This window comes from Clinocottus analis, unplaced genomic scaffold (assembly GCF_023055335.1).
Source record: "Clinocottus analis isolate CAN_PGR_092001 unplaced genomic scaffold, fCliAna1.0.p SCAF_6, whole genome shotgun sequence".
In the NCBI taxonomy this organism is placed as follows: Eukaryota; Metazoa; Chordata; class Actinopteri; order Perciformes; family Cottidae; genus Clinocottus; species Clinocottus analis.
This window is the reverse complement of record NW_027176218.1, coordinates 20,483,390-20,500,823: the sequence shown is the minus strand read 5'-3', so window position 1 is coordinate 20,500,823 and position 17,434 is coordinate 20,483,390. Positions and strand designations below refer to the sequence as shown.

Below are 17,434 nucleotides of genomic sequence, written 5' to 3'. Positions count from 1 at the left end.
AAATAAATCAGAAGACCCTTGCAAATCTGCATTACAGCTTGCATGGCAGAGATGCTTGTTCAAAAACTGGAAGCCACATTTTCCCAATTCATTGTAATTTTCCCTCTTGATTGATGGGTCACCTTTTTCCAGCTCCTGCTGTGCAGCCAAACTTTGTTCAAACCTGCTGAAGCATAACTTAAATTCTAGCAGATATAGCCACGTTTCCAAAGATACCAAATACGTTCTTTTAAAACAAGAGATCATTTATTAATAGTTACCGACCACTTTACCCAATTATACATTCACAATCTCTGTGTACCATCTAGGTAAACAAGTAAAACAACACACAACGTTGATCCTCTGTAACATCCATTCATTAAAGTATTTTCTTTGGCTCCAAACGTCACACAAATGCACAACAGCTGGGAGCAGAGACCTGAGCTACAGCTCTGAGCTGTCGCAGCCATCGCTGATTTCAAAGGCATGACCTGGGAGGAGGCTGCTCTCTGTTTCTGTCTTGCTCCAGCTGTGTTCCCTCTAAACACACTGTGTCAGCTCAACTAAACAGTCAGGGTGCCGATCCCGCAGATATTCCATTTTCCTACAACCCGAGCCTCATCTCAGTGGAAACAGTTTCTTCCCTGAAGTTTAAACGTTCCCTTGACAAATGTGCATCGTTACCTAGAAACTGTGAAAGGGTATCACATTTCTACTGATGTAAAGGACAGTGTATGTGAGAGTAGAACTGGAGAAAAAACATTATTTTGTTTTGCATGAGTTTTAGACAGTAGTCAGATCAATGCATTAAAACTATTTTCTCTGAATCATCATTGTACTTAGAACATCTTTGCTCCAATGCTTTTGAGAAAAAGTTTCAGGGAAGCACTCCACGACCTCTTTTGATCCAGCTGAACAATCATCTTGCTAAGCTTTAACTGCACTAAATCAAGCTCTTCCAAGCACACTAAGCCTGTAGTCAGCATTCTATCTCTCTGAGTGAGTCGTACTCCAAATGTTCAGATCCAGTAAAAAGGAGCTAGTACCAAATGTTGCTGCCAGGCAAAAAAAAATTGATTAAGGCTACAACAGCGTCCTGTTTCACGTCTTCGTGTGGTTCTCGTCTCATCCTTCTGGGGGGAATCCTTGCTGGTGCCAAATAGATAAAGTTTAACACTACAGTTGTAGTGATTCGTTGTGCGTTGTGCTTGTACTTTCAATCTCTTTGTCCATTCCTGCATCACCACCCCTTCCACCCCTCAGGAGGATGCGGTGCCAGCTTTCATGATCCTGAAGAGTGCGTTGATGTTATTGCTCTTGATGGCGTCTCGGCAGGCAGAGATCACTTGGTTCTTGGGCTTGCCGACTGAAGGTGAGGGGGAATAGTGACAGGCAGGTTAATGTGAGGAAACAAGACAGGTATGCAAGTTGTAACGACACATAGAGAAAATGCTGTTTAGCTTCTAAACTCTGCGCATAGCCAATTGATAATGAAATCTCTTTTACAATGCCTGTTTTGTTGTATTCTTAAGTTGTGCCAGGATTTGTGCCAGATGGAAAGTTGCAGTTTCCATCACGCATGTCTCACAAGCAGAGTGAGATCCACAGGGAATAGTCTTCTGCTACAATCTGTAGCTGGACACTTTCTCCTTCTCTCCAAGTTAAAGTGTTCTTCTTCTACACGTTAAAGTAGCACAACCAACTTGACTAGGTGCATACAGCGCCACCTAAAGTACCGGAGTGTGTGTGCACTGTGCAAGGTCTATAAATCACACAGCGCAGGGATTACACAGCGGCCAGCCCAAAATAAGAAAGAGAGAGAGAGAGACATACAGAGAGACAGAGGTGAGATGTGGTTGGATAAAGAGCATTAAGACAGCGTTCGAGGCCTTTTTTTTTAAATTATAGCTATAACTTTGTGATTCTGTTTAGGCTGGCAGAGAAGGCCTTGCTGGCCCTGATGGCCTGCCACTGACATATATACAGTAGTGGGATTTTAATGTTGTTTACAGCCATGAAAAAAAATGAATAGCACGGTTTTGAGTGCTCAGTGTCCTGACTAAAATATAGACATTTGCTTGTCAAGGGATGCTTAATGTTTTAAAGCTAAATGTTTGTAACTTTTACAGTAAGACAGATAGCTCAGAGCCAAATCTTGGAACAGAGCGTTCAAGTTAATAGCTTGTGTGAGCCATATTCAACTACTCTGCAAAGCATTTGTAGTCCCTCACCAACATCAGCAAAGCTTTGGAAAATTCACATTGTGTGCAAAAGCTTTGGGAACAACAGAGAGCCAACATCTGGACCAGCGACACACATGCACTACAATCAACAACCCGCCCAGATACAATAACATGTATTGACTCAGACAGTCAGTCATGCAGTTGTAAAGGAATTGTGTTTTTTACAGTGCATCTCACATATGCATTTATTCACACACACCACCCACACCCACACCCACACACACACACACACACACACACACACACACACACACACACACAGTGGCCTACCTCGGAGTCTACCAGCCCGCTGTATGGCCTGGTTGACAGACTTGAGGCAGGCAAGTAATGCATTGTGGTTGTTAGAGCGGATTTTATACTCGTTGATCAAATCCCTATTCAGGTCGTACAGCTCTCTGTAACGCTTCTTCATCGTTGTCCTACAGAGGGAGAGGGAGAAAATCACACAGTATGGGGATGAGAGGAAGAGAAACAATGAGTCTGTTTGGTCGTGTGGGCAAAGAGAAAAGATTGATATCAGTAGTATCAATATCTATGGGGAAATACACACTCAGTCCCAAGTTGTTGTTGAAATAGTTTTTGAGAGTTTGAATTGTCGGTTGGATTGTAAAATGTTGTACTATAAGGTCTTTCTAATATGTTGTCCATCACGTCATCATATTGATGAGGGTGTATTCAATATGAGAATCACCTTTTATTACAACATAATACAATTCAGCAGAATCCAAAATGTCCATAAGGTTTCAAGAAAAAAGAACATTATAACATTCATGAAGGGAGGATTTAATGTAGCACTATTAGGTTTAGCTAGGTGTACCTAATACATTTGCAACTGTGTGTTTGTTCATCATTCGTTCTTTTGTTTCAGAAATCCCTAGATCAAAGTTTTCCCAACAGACATTTTGAATTGTCATGGTAACATTTAAGGAAAACTTTGCCAATTGTTGTTTGGGTGGTAGGTGAGGGTTTGCTCATGGCATTTTATAGTTGATGCCTTTAAAACAAACATTCACAATAGCACAGCTCTGGACGTGGCTGACCTAAATTGCATGATGCAACCATATTTCTTTTTTATCAACTTCAATATGTCACCTGAAAAATGTCTCTAACAGAGAGTTCGAAGCATTGTCTATCGTTGCCTGTATATCACATATACTGTAGCATTTAACAATCAATATAAATGCAATCAGTTCCATTTACTGTATTTGTACTCACATGACGCCCATAAGGCGAGCGTCCTCTGCCTGCACCAGCATGTTCCTGATATAGTTGGAGTGGTCGGCCATGGCTGCAGTTAACTTCTGATGGACAGAGTGGTACTCATCCACCTGGCATGCAGATATGTATAGGACTCAATATGAAACCAGAGATAGAAAAATAACAACTGCAGCAACTACATTCTCTCTCCTGACAAATAAATAATGAATTGCTCTCTGACTTTTCTCAGCCTTGAAAAGCCTTTTACACAGGCAGTTGGAATCATAATGTACAGTACATGTACAAGTCAATGTACATGTGGGGATGGATTGAGGGTATGTCTTGGATTCAATGTCATCAAAGCCGAACCTCAGTGAGTGTAGTGTGTAGCTCCTCAAAGTATCCAGGGAAGTCTGCTTCTGCTGACAAGTCCTCTATTGCCAAGAAGGAGGCGAGTGATTGGACCAGATCTCCTGCCAGGTCAATATCATCGGTACTCAGAGTGATCTGATTGGTCAAATTGACGAATAATTAGGCATGTTATTTTAAAAGGGTATTTCAGTAGCTATTGTAACTTCATGCAAAAGTTTTGCTCACTCTAAAACCACATATTTACAGTCAAAATGTCACCATAATATAGCTCAACATATAAGTGCTGTTGTGTGTTTGCACCTGTCCATTGCTGGCCATACTGATGGACAACAGTCCCCCTCCTCTTAGAGAATTAAAAGTGATGTCTGGGCTGTCTACTCCTTCTGGCAGCAAGAAGTTCTGATTCAGCCACATCACCACCTACACACGCACGCATGCACACACGCACACACGCACACAACTTTTTTAATTAGCAAACATATATCAGGATGTTATTGCCTTGAACATGCTGTGGGACTGATCACAGACACTGACAGCCTACCCTCTGCGGTCTGTCGTTGATGCTGAAGGTGACCCTTCCAGTGGGCGGAGCAGCTGCGGAGTCAACTGTGATGTCATACATGGAGAAACGAGGTAGCTGACGAGTGATTTCAAAAACATGGAATTGGGTGCTGGAGCAGAAAAACAATGACGTACAGAGAAGGTGGTTAATTATATGGTGAGAAAAATGCAATTAATCATGCCAGCACACATCCTTTACTTACTCACACATCCTACCTAGTTTTCCCTCCAACAAAGGCTTTGATGTGCAGATCTACTGGTATATCTTTTGGGGGGACAATGGGGACCCGGACACAGCCTGACAGGTTCTGAGCACTCGGGTGGACAACGTGACTCTCCCCCTCAAATATCCCCTCTGCGAAGATTAGCACTGCACGAATGATGGTTTCTGGAGAGGATAAAGAAGAGATTCAGGGACTTGGGACTGGAGAGTATTTACCCTGCCCTTGAATATGCTTGAAATTCTAAGCCTCACTCCTTGTACAATCTACCATTTGGTGTTGAAATGCTGAGCTCAACATGAGCTTTCTGAGCCTCTGTAGCAGGTTTCACTGACAGCGCTGTCTGGAGCTGAGTGTTGGCCGGGATGACACCAATCCCACTGTTTGTCTCTGACACACCCTGGAACGATAGTACAGTTTGTGCGGATGTTACCATATACATTTATATATATATATGTCAATAAAGACCTCTGAACAAACAGTGAGACAGCAGAATTATGATACAAATAAAATGATGAAGGAAAACATTTTTTAAAAGAGATTTCGCTCATCTGTGTAATATTACAATTATATCTAATAATATATACATGTACCTTGGCGTTTTCTTCATAGTTGCGTAGCTCCAGCAACAGATTCTGTCTGCGTTGGCTGAGCTCTCTAATGAGGTCCTGTTCAGCACTGGAGTCCATGAGATTCCCTTTAAGCTCTTTACTGGCTGGCAGGTAACCACGAACTACAAGATACACACCATTTACAAGACTGATGACATTCTTATCCAAGCTTAAATAATCAGATCCCCCCACATCATGTTCAGCATGTTTTGATGCTATGGCTGAAATAAGCTTATAGTACAGTTACAGCTGACAATATGTGTTATGTGCTATTTCTATCTCCAGATGAACTGAAGTACACAGGAAGTGGACATATTGATGTGCTAGTTAGTTGCACTCAATCTAAAAAAAAGGTCAGAGAATCACAAATGCAAGTAAAATTCAATAAAATCTCAATTGAGTTAGGGGACAGCACTGCAACAATTAGTAATTTGTGTTAACTAAAAAGTATGGGGTTATGCACAAACACACACACTCTCCTCGTTCTGTCACTTGGTCGGGAGTTAATGGGATATTAGCACTGATAAAAAAAGGGCACTAAGAAACACAGACAGTGTTTTCCAAATATTTGTAAAAGCATTCATCCAGGTACACGGTCTCTATTTAACCATTTCTAACATGTCTTTTTACATGCAAACCATACAGACAGACATCTACACATAATACCTTCTCCCTCTGTGGAGGTGCAGATAAGTTGTATCTGTCCATCCAACCTGTAGTCTCCCTCCACCACTCCAGCCACAGAAGAGGAAAAGTTGTCTTTAAAAATTACCTCGCCTGTGCGATCACTACGAGCATCAATCTGAAATAAAAGGAGAATGTGATCAACACTGAAGACAAACTAAATATACTGTAGAAATGAATTACTTGTTGTGTTCACAAATCTAATTATAAATGGTATTTCTGAAGTGTGAGAGGTTGTCCCTAAACGCCAGTGTGTGAGCTGACCTTTCCATTGGACCAGCCAGTGATGAGCTCCACCACCCCGTCAGCATTCAGGTCAAAGGCATGGATGCTCATTGCGTGATTCTTTGACTGATTGGAGAGTGAAAAAAACAACACATTATCAAATAGGGAATGGAGACACATTACATTTAAAGTCAAACAGACTCAAATAGATAAGGACATACAACAAGATATCGTACCGCTTGCATGATAGGGGTTGTTCTATAGACTTTGAATAAACAGAACAAAAACTTTCAGAGGGAAAAGGCTGATGGAAACAATGATAACTACTCAAATGTCATTAACTGTGTTTTGAAAAACTGGATGATCAGCACGACTTGGTCTCGGTGGTCTTGACTCCGACACTAGCATTTGCTAATGCCTATTTTTTCCCCAACAAGGTTAGGCTGTCTATTCCAAGACGACGTTATCATCAATTATTCCGGTACCTTAATCCTCCAGTAGCGGGCAGTGCGGTCGTAAACTCCCACAGTGCCATTGGCCAGGGCATAGCCGAACCTGCTGCCATGCATATAGCACAGTGACGTTATGGTCTGCCAGGAAAAGGACAGAGGGAAAACTAGTCACGGTGCAATGATGAGTTCAAGTGTTATTGCTGACTGTCCCTTGTACAAAACATAATTTAAAGTTTAAAAAAAACAACACACTGTTAGTTTTGATGGATTTTCTCAGGAGTAGATGTGATTAAAAGTGAAACACATTGCATCTATTTACCTCGTTCTCAGTCATCTCAGACACAAGCTCATCCTCTTTGAATACTCTGATGTCAAAGTCCTCCGATCCGACGAGAAGCTGTAAAAAAACAATAGCTGACAATGATTTTGTCAAATCTTTCATTTAACTTGTGTCTATAGTTTAGAAACAACATTTTGCAATTAGAGGTATGTCGCGGACGGGAGAGAGACAGGAGGAAGATGTGTGACGAAGCTCTGGAGTCAGATGGAGCAACAACACAACATGTGTCTCTCTGCCTGCCAGCCTGTCAAGACTTACCTCATTTTTTCCATCCCCAGTGAAATCACATAATACCAGAGATCGGACATTGTCGCCAGTCACCTAAAGACAAGACACCTCATTAAAATATTAATTTAGTTGATTCAGACAAGGAGTTATTCATCTTGACAGGGAATGTTGGAAATTGGCTGGGTCTGCAGAGACATAGCACATGGAAATATGTTGTTAATCAAACACTTGTGTCACTGTCTCATGAGTTGTGTGTTGCATCGCTATTCAATGAAACTAACTTCTTGAATGTAAGACAGACTGTAGTGATATTAAAATGTTGCTTTGCTGTGCTTACTGTCCAAAACTGGTCATTGCCAGCGTAGTCAAAGCCTTGTAAAGCGCAGTTCCCTCCAATGATGGCAAGAGGTCTCGGGATGTCCCCGAGTTTCCCCAACACAATAGCGTTGGCCCCATCTGTCACCTACACCCCGACACAGAAGAAACAGAAACAAGGCTCTTTGAGATGGAATACTGTACTGCACAACATGTTGACAGTTTAAACCATAATTGTGTTTTTTTCTTGTGTCTTTTAAGTATTCAGTTTGATACAAACAGCAGAGATGCAAAGATGTTTTAACATAATATTTTTACAATTTTTGTATATATATATATATATATATATATATATATATATATATATATATATATCATTAACATATTATATTTAATTATATATTTGCATGTATGCACTAACTTCTCATAGACTGACACTTACCAAAGCCCAGGCACCACAAATAAAAGTTACATTACTGTGGTCATTGCAACATTGTTGTGTATGTTGCAGTGTTTTGGATGAGTAGAGATGGAAAAAATATATTTTTCTACTACAACAGAGCAAGGAGTGAGAGTAGTTTAATCGCATGGTTATGAAGGGAGTGGTTAAAAGCTAATGAAGCATAGTTATGATTTATTTTAATACATTTCTGCTACAAAATCCCCCTCCATCCTACACACTGTTCCCCAAACAGTTAAGCAGAAATTTTGCAACAACAACACGTGTTTAGTTCACCGTAACCTCTATGCATTTAACCAATATACACTAAGCATTGTTCCATTGTCTTAGACTTCATTCCCGGAAAGACCTCTACACCCAAGTACCCTCCACCTATTCTCCGTTTCACTCACCTCTCTGTAGAAAATATCAGCGTTGTCATGGACATCATAGGCCAGCAGGTTGGTCTGGGATCCCACCAACAGCGTGTCCCCAGTGGTGTTTGGTCCCAGCGTTCCTGCCGTCAGACAAGTGACGGCCTGGTTGATGTTGAGGAGCGAGATGTCAGAGTCTTGTGTGCTCTGGCTCAGGCGGTGGGCCACTGGTCTTTGACCACGAGCATGAGGGTTATGGATAAAAACCTGACGAGAGAAACAGAGGGAATTCAGGGCATGAGAGGGAATCATAAAGCGTACATGACTTATAGTGAGTAGGAAAAGCAAGAAATGTATTCTATAATCAATAGTGATGAAGTGCTGTAATAAGTCGAGGAGACATGTGGTGAAGTACTCAAAAGTGGTTGCCTGGGTCCAGACCTTTGAATTCACCCACTCAATTCTGTCTGATATCAGGCATGTAAAGTGGGATAAATAACTGAGAAAATCAAAGATGGAATAATGTTCATGGACTAAGAGAGCAACCATGCTCTACAATATACTTACTGCCAATAACGGATTCAACACAATGATGTTGGAGCAGTGAACATGTTTTTTTTCCCCTCACCTTTCCAGCCTGTGTGGCTGCAGTAAGGCATGGGTGGACTCCATCAAATTTCCCAACAGTCACCATGCGAGGGTTGATCTTGTGGTTCAGCTTCAGTGTGAATATAGGGACCAACATGGTGCTCCTGGAGATCTTGACACGAGGCCAAAGAACAGACAGACAGACCGGAAAGTGCACTTTGAAATTTCAGATCTTTTGGGATAGCAATATGATAAATTAAGGACATGAGCGAAATAGGTTGCCATAGGATCAAGAGACGACATCGCGTGGTTTTGCCCCACTAATGTAATTACGGGCTTTACCCCGGACGCCAAGCGGAGCGTCTGTTGCCTGGCAACAGTGAGAGGGAAGCTAAAGCTGTCCGTCTGGCTAATCTAATCTCCCCGTCGTTTGCTGCTCAAGAATGTTAACTATAGAATAAACAGTCACAAAGTGTGACTTTATAACAAACGGCAAGCTCTGTTTCAAACGCATGTACAATATAAATTATTGAAAGGAAATAAAAATCGCCAATATTTGCCTTTAATGCCTCTCGAGTTAATGCTACCTAACTAGCCAACGTTACCGTCGCTGGTTCAATGTCGCCGGAAACCACATTGACGGTCGTAAAACCAACGAGATCACTTCGGGGCCGTAACGTTGCCCATTCGTGCAATCTCACCTGGATCCCTCTTCAGCTGTTGGATTGCGGTTCAAAATAGCTAACCAGCAAAGTAGCTAGCTGGATAGCACGACAACGCAACGGTAGTTGACAGCGATTGCCTGCCAACAATTACTTCCTATGTGTTGCTTTCAAAATAAAAGGCTCTGGTCAACCATGGGAGTGCGCCGTGGAGGCATGGAAGAGGTCTAATGTTACATGAAGTTAATAACTGTAACTTAACTGTAACTTTGCTGGGCATTTTCCCTTTTATGTTTGCAATGTATGTAAGCAAAATACTGTATAATGTACAATACCGCACGTCTTCAGTTATAATTAGCTCTTTCTTGATAACCTCAAGGGGTGTTCCACTGATTTAATGTTGCATACCTCTATAGTCACTCAGATTAAAAAAATATAAACATCGGATGTGCAGTTGTCCACAGCTGTAGTTACATGCAGCTTAGATGTGTAATAAAACATTTTAAACGGCTGATATAAGGTGACGCTGCGCATCATATATAGTCCAACATTACCCTCTGGTGGTAACAATTATATATTTATATTATCACATCAAATACAGTATATTTACAAAGCACTTAAAAAAATGCTGTATGATAAAAATAGCATGCCATAACTTTAAATACGACTTTCAGTAGAGCTGACTCAGTGCTATGAAGCTTGATATTATTTCTCCATTAAGTTGTTACTTACCTAAAAGAACAAATATTAGAATAAAAATATGGCGGAACTTATTTAGAACCGTTATATCATGTGTATTTTGTTTTAATGGTATGTACTGCTGCTTGTCCAAGCAGGAGGGAACAGAACCATTTGCTGTATAGACCATGTCACATGATACAAATGAGAGACTGGAAATCTCTAAAAACAATGGGAGAATAAGTATTGCGCCCCTGCTGCTTAAACGGATTGCTGATAATTAACAAGACAGCTTTTCATTATGACATGTAATTTAGAATGAAGGACTTATTCAAGAGAGACCTCAAATTTAGACAAGCTACATGGTGTGGAGGAGAATAGACAGGAGCTCTACCAGGATGTTGGTGCGTTAAGGAAACAGATATTCTTCATTATGGAATATGCAACTATCAGTGTAGTCGGAGAGAAGAGGGAGTGAGGAATCAGAAATGTTTTATTGCCACGTAAGTTATTACAAACGAGGAATTTGTCCTGGCGGAAGGTGCATCATAAAACACAACAACAACAACAACAACAACAACAACAACAACAACAACAACAACAACAACAACAAGGAACATTTAACTGTACAAGTAAAAATATAAAATTTGGATAAAAAAACAAGTACATAAGTAAAGATGCAGTAAATGTGCAGTAAATATGTAGCAATGCAAGTAAAATAAAAAATAAAAGGGTAACGATCAATAATAATAATGATAATAATAAGAGTAAAGGTAAAGTAAAGTGCACAGTAAGTGCTATCAGTAATAGCCATCGAAGTGCTGCCTAAGTGCTGCTGTAATGAACGTTGAAGTGACAGGTGATGAGCAAAGTGGCAGGCGGGTGACTTTGAATATGCGGTGTGGACAGTTGTGCATGGGATAGAAGGGAGAGAAGGTCCTGGGGAGACAGTCAGTCAGTGGGGGACCCGGGCTCTGTTGATGAGCCCTACTGCTGCCGGGAAAAAACTATTTGTGTGGCGTGAGGTCTTGGTCCTGATGGACCTAAGCCTCCTGCCAGAGGGAAGGAGCTCGAAACGTTTATGTCCAGGATGAGAGTGGTCGGCCACAATCTTCCCTGCCCGCTTCAAAGTCCTGGAAGCGAAGAAGTCCTGGAGGGACGGCAGATTGCAGCCAATCACCCTCTCGTCAGAGCGGATGATGCGCTGCAGCCTAGCCTTGTCCTTGGCAGTGGCTGCAGTGTGCAGCCACTGCCTCTGCTCCTAGGGGATGCTTCTAGAGGATGGACTCAATGATGGCAGTGTAGAAGTGCACCATCATTGTCTTCGGCAGGTTGAATTTCTTCAGCTGCCTAAGGAAGAACATCCTCTGCTGAGCCTTCTTTGTGATGGAGCTGATGTTCAGCTCCCATTTGAGGTCCTGGGTGATGATGGAGCCCAGGAAGCGGAAGGACTCCACAGCGTCAACGGGGGAGTTATGCAGGGTCAGAGGGGCCTGTAATCCTCAACCATTTCCCCTTTTTTTTAGAGAGAACTTTCAGGAGAAGTTGAGTGTGGGCTCTCAGGGCTGTATCCCAGATGTTCAGTTTTAGTTACAAAATTATAGATTCTGTGTATAATTATGTGTGTCACTGTGTACTTTTTCAGTTGATGTGGCCTTTCTAACATATTTGTACTCCAGGCTATGTGAACATTTTACATTGCCATCTGCATACGCGATCAACATGAATATGTTATGTTGAGTACACAACCTCTTTGATCAAGTGTGTTCAGGAAATCCGAATCACATTGAAATGGAACTGCTGTGCAGTGAATTGTAATTAAAGTGTTACATTTAACACAAGTTATTAGCTTTGCGTATACTTTATGCAGAATGTTGGCTGGGTCATGTGTGTCCTGGATCTTTCCTTTCAAACCACAGAGGTTTAAATACAGGGCTCGTCTGGGATTTCAACCTCTTATACTTGTGAGAATTAGAAGAAGAAACCTCTCCGTAAAAAGGACGATTTTTTTTAAAATCCCGTCCTCAGTTTGTGCTTTAAAACTCTGCCCTGGTAGTGTGAGGACAAATAAGGCCTCTCTCATCTGGTCAAAGAGCTCCCTCTGCTGCACACCATTGTATATTATTCCAGGGCTTCTCCACCAATCTTAATAAAATGTCATCACTTATCTGAATATATGTTCGCAGTAAACTTTGAAGTTGAGTTGATGATACTGAAGGCATTATGCCACTAAATGTATTGATTGAGATATGTTTTTGAGGGATAATATGAACTAAACTTAATTGCAATGAGCAGTGACTGGTCATTGCTTGGTTGTGGCTGTGCAGCTGGCATTAAGATAAGCCAAAGTTGAAAATGAAATATAAATGTCCCAAATGTCCAGCTAATTAACATGTAAGAATATGTCATTTGGCTATTCCAGGTATACTTTTTCTTGAAAATAAAATGTGACTATTTAATCTGCCGGTCACCAAATTCTAGGCGAGGAAAAAGCTCTTAAAGATTGTGTGGGTGGCTCTTAAAAGAGCCTTTTATAGGAGCGTTGGTTGTTCAGGCTGAGAGCAGGATTCACTTCTTCTTGGGTGCTGCTTTCTTGGTTTTGGGCTTGGCGACCCTCTTGGCGGGAGCCTTCTTTGCCGCGGGGGCCTTCTTCACCACCTTCTTGGGACTCTTGGTGGGCTTCTTGGGGCTCTTGGCTGCCTTCTTGGGGCTCTTGGCCGCTGCTGCGGGTTTCTTGGCCGCCGCTGCGGGCTTCTTGGCCTTCTTGGGAGACTTCTTGGCGGCCACGGTTTTCTTTGCTGCCGCTGCCGCTCGGGGCTTCTTGGCCGCCGCGGGTTTCTTCGCCGCGGGCTTCTTGGCTCTGGGAGCGGCTTTCTTTGCCGGCTTGTCGGCCGCCTGCTTGCCCATCTTGAAGGAGCCCGAGGCCCCGGTGCCCTTGGTCTGGACCAGAGTGCCCTTTACCACCAGGGCCTTGATGGCGAGCTTGACGCGGGACTTGTTCTTTTCCACGTCGTATCCTCCGGCGAGCAGAGCCTTCTTGATGGCTGCGGCGGACACACCGGTGCGCTCCTTGGACGCGGACACAATTTTCACGATGAGCTCGGCCACGCTGGGACCGGCCTTCTTGGGCTTGGACACCTTCTTCTTGGCTGCTTTGGCCGGCGCGGCCGCCGGAGCTGGGGCTACTTCTGCCATTTCCTTTCGTTGATCTGCTGCTGGTGCTCAGTAAACACGAGAGTCTGACTGACTGGTGGAGAGCTCCGAGCAGGAGGCGGTACTTGAACACTACATGAGAACCGTGGAGACTCAACCCAGCCCGGGACTCCTCCGAGCAGTCGGAAAGCCGACTCACTTGTGTTTTCTCTTCACTGATAAAATACTAAAAACTACACGTGGAACAAGTGCTGAAGGCTGGCGGTGAAGGGAGCCGATGGAGGAAATGTTTCCCTTCATCTTGAAGTCACGTAGAGCTCCAATGAGCTCTGTATTTACTTTGAGCAGCCTCCAAACCTCCCTCACACGCCGCCGTGGGGAGCGCGAGTCAGCGGGTTTTCCGACTCATTTCTCTCTTTAAGTGATTTAAAATGTATCCGATCTCCGTCAAACCCCGTTTTCCAACTGGTCCACATGTTTGTCCAGGGTCTCGATGTAAAAACAACCGTCTGATGTCGATCACTTTACAATAAACTCAAGTTATTCTGGGAGCAGCAAACACACTGACGATGGTCGAGGCTCACGGTGCAGTTCAGCCACACTTCCTATCAGAGCTGCTTGATACATGTCAGATGATGACTACTTTTCATAGAAATAGTTATTCTTTAATTCATACATATACCAGTGGTGAATATTATAAATCCTCACGACGGGTCAAACAGCAGTTTTTGACAAAGGAACTTTTGAAATAATAGCAAACAGGTGATCAGTACACACAGCAGAACTGACACCATCAGTCATCAGTGGGTAGAGGATGTCAAACCAATTCAAATAACAATATCTCCAGATCAAACAGCTCAAGATGATCTTATAACTCAGGTTATTGTTCATTATTGTTAGGATTGAAATTACAACATTGAGAAATATATCCCTTTGGTACCAATTCATGTTGGAATCGTGGGAAATGAGGTCCAAGATAAACTTGACAAAGGTACATCAAACAAGTTACATTATTTTGTATGTGAAATGACGGACTGGCAGGATATTTGGAATAATGACACTATTGAGCAGAAATTCAGTTGTAACTTTTTGGATTACAGTTTGGACGTACAGGACTCAATGGCACTTTATACACCATAAGGAAAAAGACTGAGAGCAGAAGGTGCTGGATATGAGGGACTGGAGCGTCAAGCCACCGTGCAAACAAATACAATCAAAGGTGAATTATTTACATTTGTTAACATGCTAAATATACAGCATGTAACTTCTTTGTGAAGTTATTTTAATTTCCACTCATATGTCATAGAGCCATGATATTACACACCACAGTAAAGCACACACTTTAAGTTGGTTTGTAGTCTGCCATTAGAATACAGAAGGAGGGTTATTGTATGTATTGTGCTAGGGTTCAGGTGAGGACAGACTGAAAATTACATTTCAAATGTGTTAAATAATAACGTACAGCAGTTTGGATACTACAGAGCAAAGATACATGAGTTGACCTTTTAAAATCAAGAAATTTCATGCAAAATGATTCAGTCAGTGGGAGCAAAAGAGCAAGTCTTGCTCACCTCTGTACTCAGTCCATGTAAAGTAATCCCAAATGTATAGTGGTTTGTTATATCATATAATTAGCAACTATGAATATGTTACCATTACCAAAACAAATCATGTGCTCCAATATTGATTTGTGATGTGGCTGTATTAATTAAATCAATATTATAGGTTAGTTGTATGCCAGCTGAGACAACCTTAAATACCATTTACTCAGACATAAGCGCTTCTGATTCACAAAGACAGTCTTGGAACAAACATTAATCTAGTGTATTGGATGATGCATAAACAAAAGGGGACCATCCAGCATTGATCACATTTGCAAACAAAAATATATATCCCCACTAAAGCAGACTGTATATCAAATATTGCATTACAAAAATTAAAAAAAAAAAAAAAAAAAAGAATGACCTCATTTGCCATTAATGAAAATATCTTTAGTCTCTGGTTAGTTAATCTCATGTCATGATCAGTTACATTCAGTTTTTCATGCTGCATATTTGTTCCATTTTATGATCAGGAAGTCAGCTCTTTATATTGAGTACATTTGTGGCCCTTAAAAGGACCGTTTGTTGTTTGATGACGTCAGCCAGAGTTTAACCCCCGAATCCGTAGAGAGTGCGTCCCTGCCTCTTCAGAGCATACACCACATCCATGGCGGTCACCGTCTTCCTCTTGGCGTGCTCGGTGTAGGTGACGGCATCACGGATCACGTTCTCCAGGAAGACCTTGAGCACTCCGCGGGTCTCCTCGTAGATCAGACCGGAGATACGCTTCACTCCACCGCGGCGAGCCAGACGGCGGATAGCGGGCTTGGTGATTCCCTGGATGTTGTCACGGAGGACTTTACGGTGACGCTTAGCGCCTCCTTTACCGAGTCCTTTTCCTCCTTTGCCTCTTCCGCTCATCTTCTCTGGTCAAAGTAATTCAACAGAGTGAAGAAAGAGGAGGAGTTCTCGCATATTTAAAACATGTCTGAGGACGTGATAGAAGACACGAGGGACTCTTCTTCTTCTTCTCATGGAGGTTGAGGATAAAACTCTTTGGTGCTTTAGCGCCACCTGCTGAACAACAGCATTAATGAGCTACGTGTCTATGACTTAACAAGCGAGAGTTTCGGTCATTAATATTGTACTTAAAATGTAACTAAAGTACAGTATCAACGTCTTTTGGGAAAAGTCCATCCGTGATCTTGATCACTGAACTGATGCTCTGACAGGAAGTTGTTAGAGAAATAACCTGTATAGACCCAACTGTATACAAGGTTTTCAGACATGATTTGAATGAAGGCCTCAGAAACACATTTATATTCCATCAGGTAAACTCCAAGTTCAGACGTTTGTTTTTAAATATAGTATTTTGGACTTAATGTACCTATATGTAACTGGTCACAGTCATTTAGAAAACTCATTGATTTTAGACCAGGGACTCCCATCACCCACTTACTGTATTATGCAAGGTTATCATTTGCAAATTTCTGGCCCAAATCACATGGTCAGGATTTATTTACTGCAATGTTCATTTAGGTTTGGGGAAAAACTCGTACAAATGATTTATGGTGTGCAAACAATATGATTGTGGAAAAACACTGATCTGGCCACTGCGTTGTAACTGCACAGAATGAGGAAATGGCACTCGCTTTTACAGATGTAAAGTCTGCTCCGCTCAAGCAGAATAACACAGTTCACTCTGCCAGAGACAGGGTGAACTGTACTAGAATACAGAATGAAACATTTCAGTTATTCTAAAAATTATTATACAAGGTTCCATATAACTCAAAAATAGAAGACAAGAGTACAACAGACATCTCCATTGATAGCCAGACACTATGTAGCCTCCGAGTGGACCAGTTTAAGGGGCAGCAGGAATTGATCATTAGAGGTAGTGGGTGGCTCTTAAAAGAGCCTTTAAGGTATGGTCTGGTGGTTTACTTGGAGCTGGTGTACTTGGTCACAGCCTTGGTTCCCTCAGACACAGCGTGCTTCGCCAGCTCCCCAGGAAGCAGCAGGCGGACAGCTGTCTGGATCTCCCGGGAAGTGATGGTGGAGCGCTTGTTGTAGTGAGCCAGGCGAGAGGCCTCGCCAGCGATGCGTTCAAAGATGTCGCTCACGAAGCAGTTCATGATGCCCATGGCCTTGGAGGAGATGCCGGTATCGGGGTGGACCTGCTTCATCACTTTGTACACGTAGATGGCGTAGCTCTCCTTCCTGGACTTGCGCCTCTTCTTGCCGCTCTTGCTGGCGGTCTTAGAGACGGCTTTCTTGGAGCCCTTCTTGGGCGCTTTCACGACGGCGTCAGGCATGATTACTTGATTCTTTAGTCAGTGGGAAGATACCTCCTGCAACTCAGGACGGTGAATATATATATCAACTTAATGCAAATATTACTGTGCTACCGCTTACACATCATTGGCTGTCTGCTGAGCGAGACTGAGCATGCGCAGACATAACGTTCCTGTGAGCAGATGTATTATGTGTTTGACTTGTTACCGTAAGTGATACAAAGTTGTCAACTTGTAAGTTTTATAACGTTTTATGTTTTAACATATTTTAACTAGT

At 42.3% G+C, this 17,434-nt stretch overlaps 4 protein-coding genes across 5 annotated transcripts; all 4 read right to left on the bottom strand.

Annotated features, from left to right (window-relative positions):
* Positions 1-265: 265 nt before the first annotated feature.
* bbs2 (Bardet-Biedl syndrome 2) lies at positions 266-9,655 on the bottom strand. 2 transcript variants are annotated; one of them, XM_068604069.1, is made up of 18 exons: positions 9,531-9,655; positions 8,870-9,001; positions 8,281-8,508; positions 7,451-7,576; positions 7,144-7,206; positions 6,865-6,942; positions 6,579-6,683; positions 6,133-6,219; positions 5,851-5,986; positions 5,167-5,306; positions 4,844-4,973; positions 4,569-4,740; positions 4,333-4,462; positions 4,092-4,211; positions 3,789-3,926; positions 3,438-3,550; positions 2,493-2,641; positions 266-1,345 (listed from the first exon to the last, which is right to left on the bottom strand). In XM_068604069.1, the coding sequence occupies exons 2-18, from the start codon at positions 8,984-8,986 to the stop codon at positions 1,239-1,241; spliced, it is 2,139 nt and encodes a 712-aa protein (XP_068460170.1). In that variant the 5' UTR covers positions 8,987-9,001; positions 9,531-9,655; the 3' UTR covers positions 266-1,238. The 2 variants fall into 2 exon arrangements, with proteins under 2 accessions (XP_068460170.1, XP_068460171.1); XM_068604070.1 differs by lacking the exon at positions 9,531-9,655 and having other exon boundaries at positions 8,870-9,422.
* Positions 9,656-12,670: 3,015 nt separating this feature from the next.
* On the bottom strand, positions 12,671-13,405 carry LOC137803934 (histone H1-like). The gene has a single exon (XM_068602798.1). The coding sequence runs from the start codon at positions 13,362-13,364 to the stop codon at positions 12,738-12,740; it is 627 nt and encodes a 208-aa protein (XP_068458899.1). The 5' UTR covers positions 13,365-13,405; the 3' UTR covers positions 12,671-12,737.
* Positions 13,406-15,392: 1,987 nt separating this feature from the next.
* LOC137804508 (histone H4) lies at positions 15,393-15,797 on the bottom strand. The gene has a single exon (XM_068603789.1). It carries the CDS (start codon positions 15,782-15,784, stop codon positions 15,473-15,475), a length of 312 nt encoding a protein of 103 aa, XP_068459890.1. The 5' UTR covers positions 15,785-15,797; the 3' UTR covers positions 15,393-15,472.
* Positions 15,798-16,803: 1,006 nt separating this feature from the next.
* Positions 16,804-17,179, bottom strand: LOC137804044 (histone H2B-like). The gene has a single exon (XM_068602986.1). It carries the CDS (start codon positions 17,176-17,178, stop codon positions 16,804-16,806), a length of 375 nt encoding a protein of 124 aa, XP_068459087.1. The 5' UTR covers position 17,179.
* Positions 17,180-17,434: the final 255 nt, after the last annotated feature.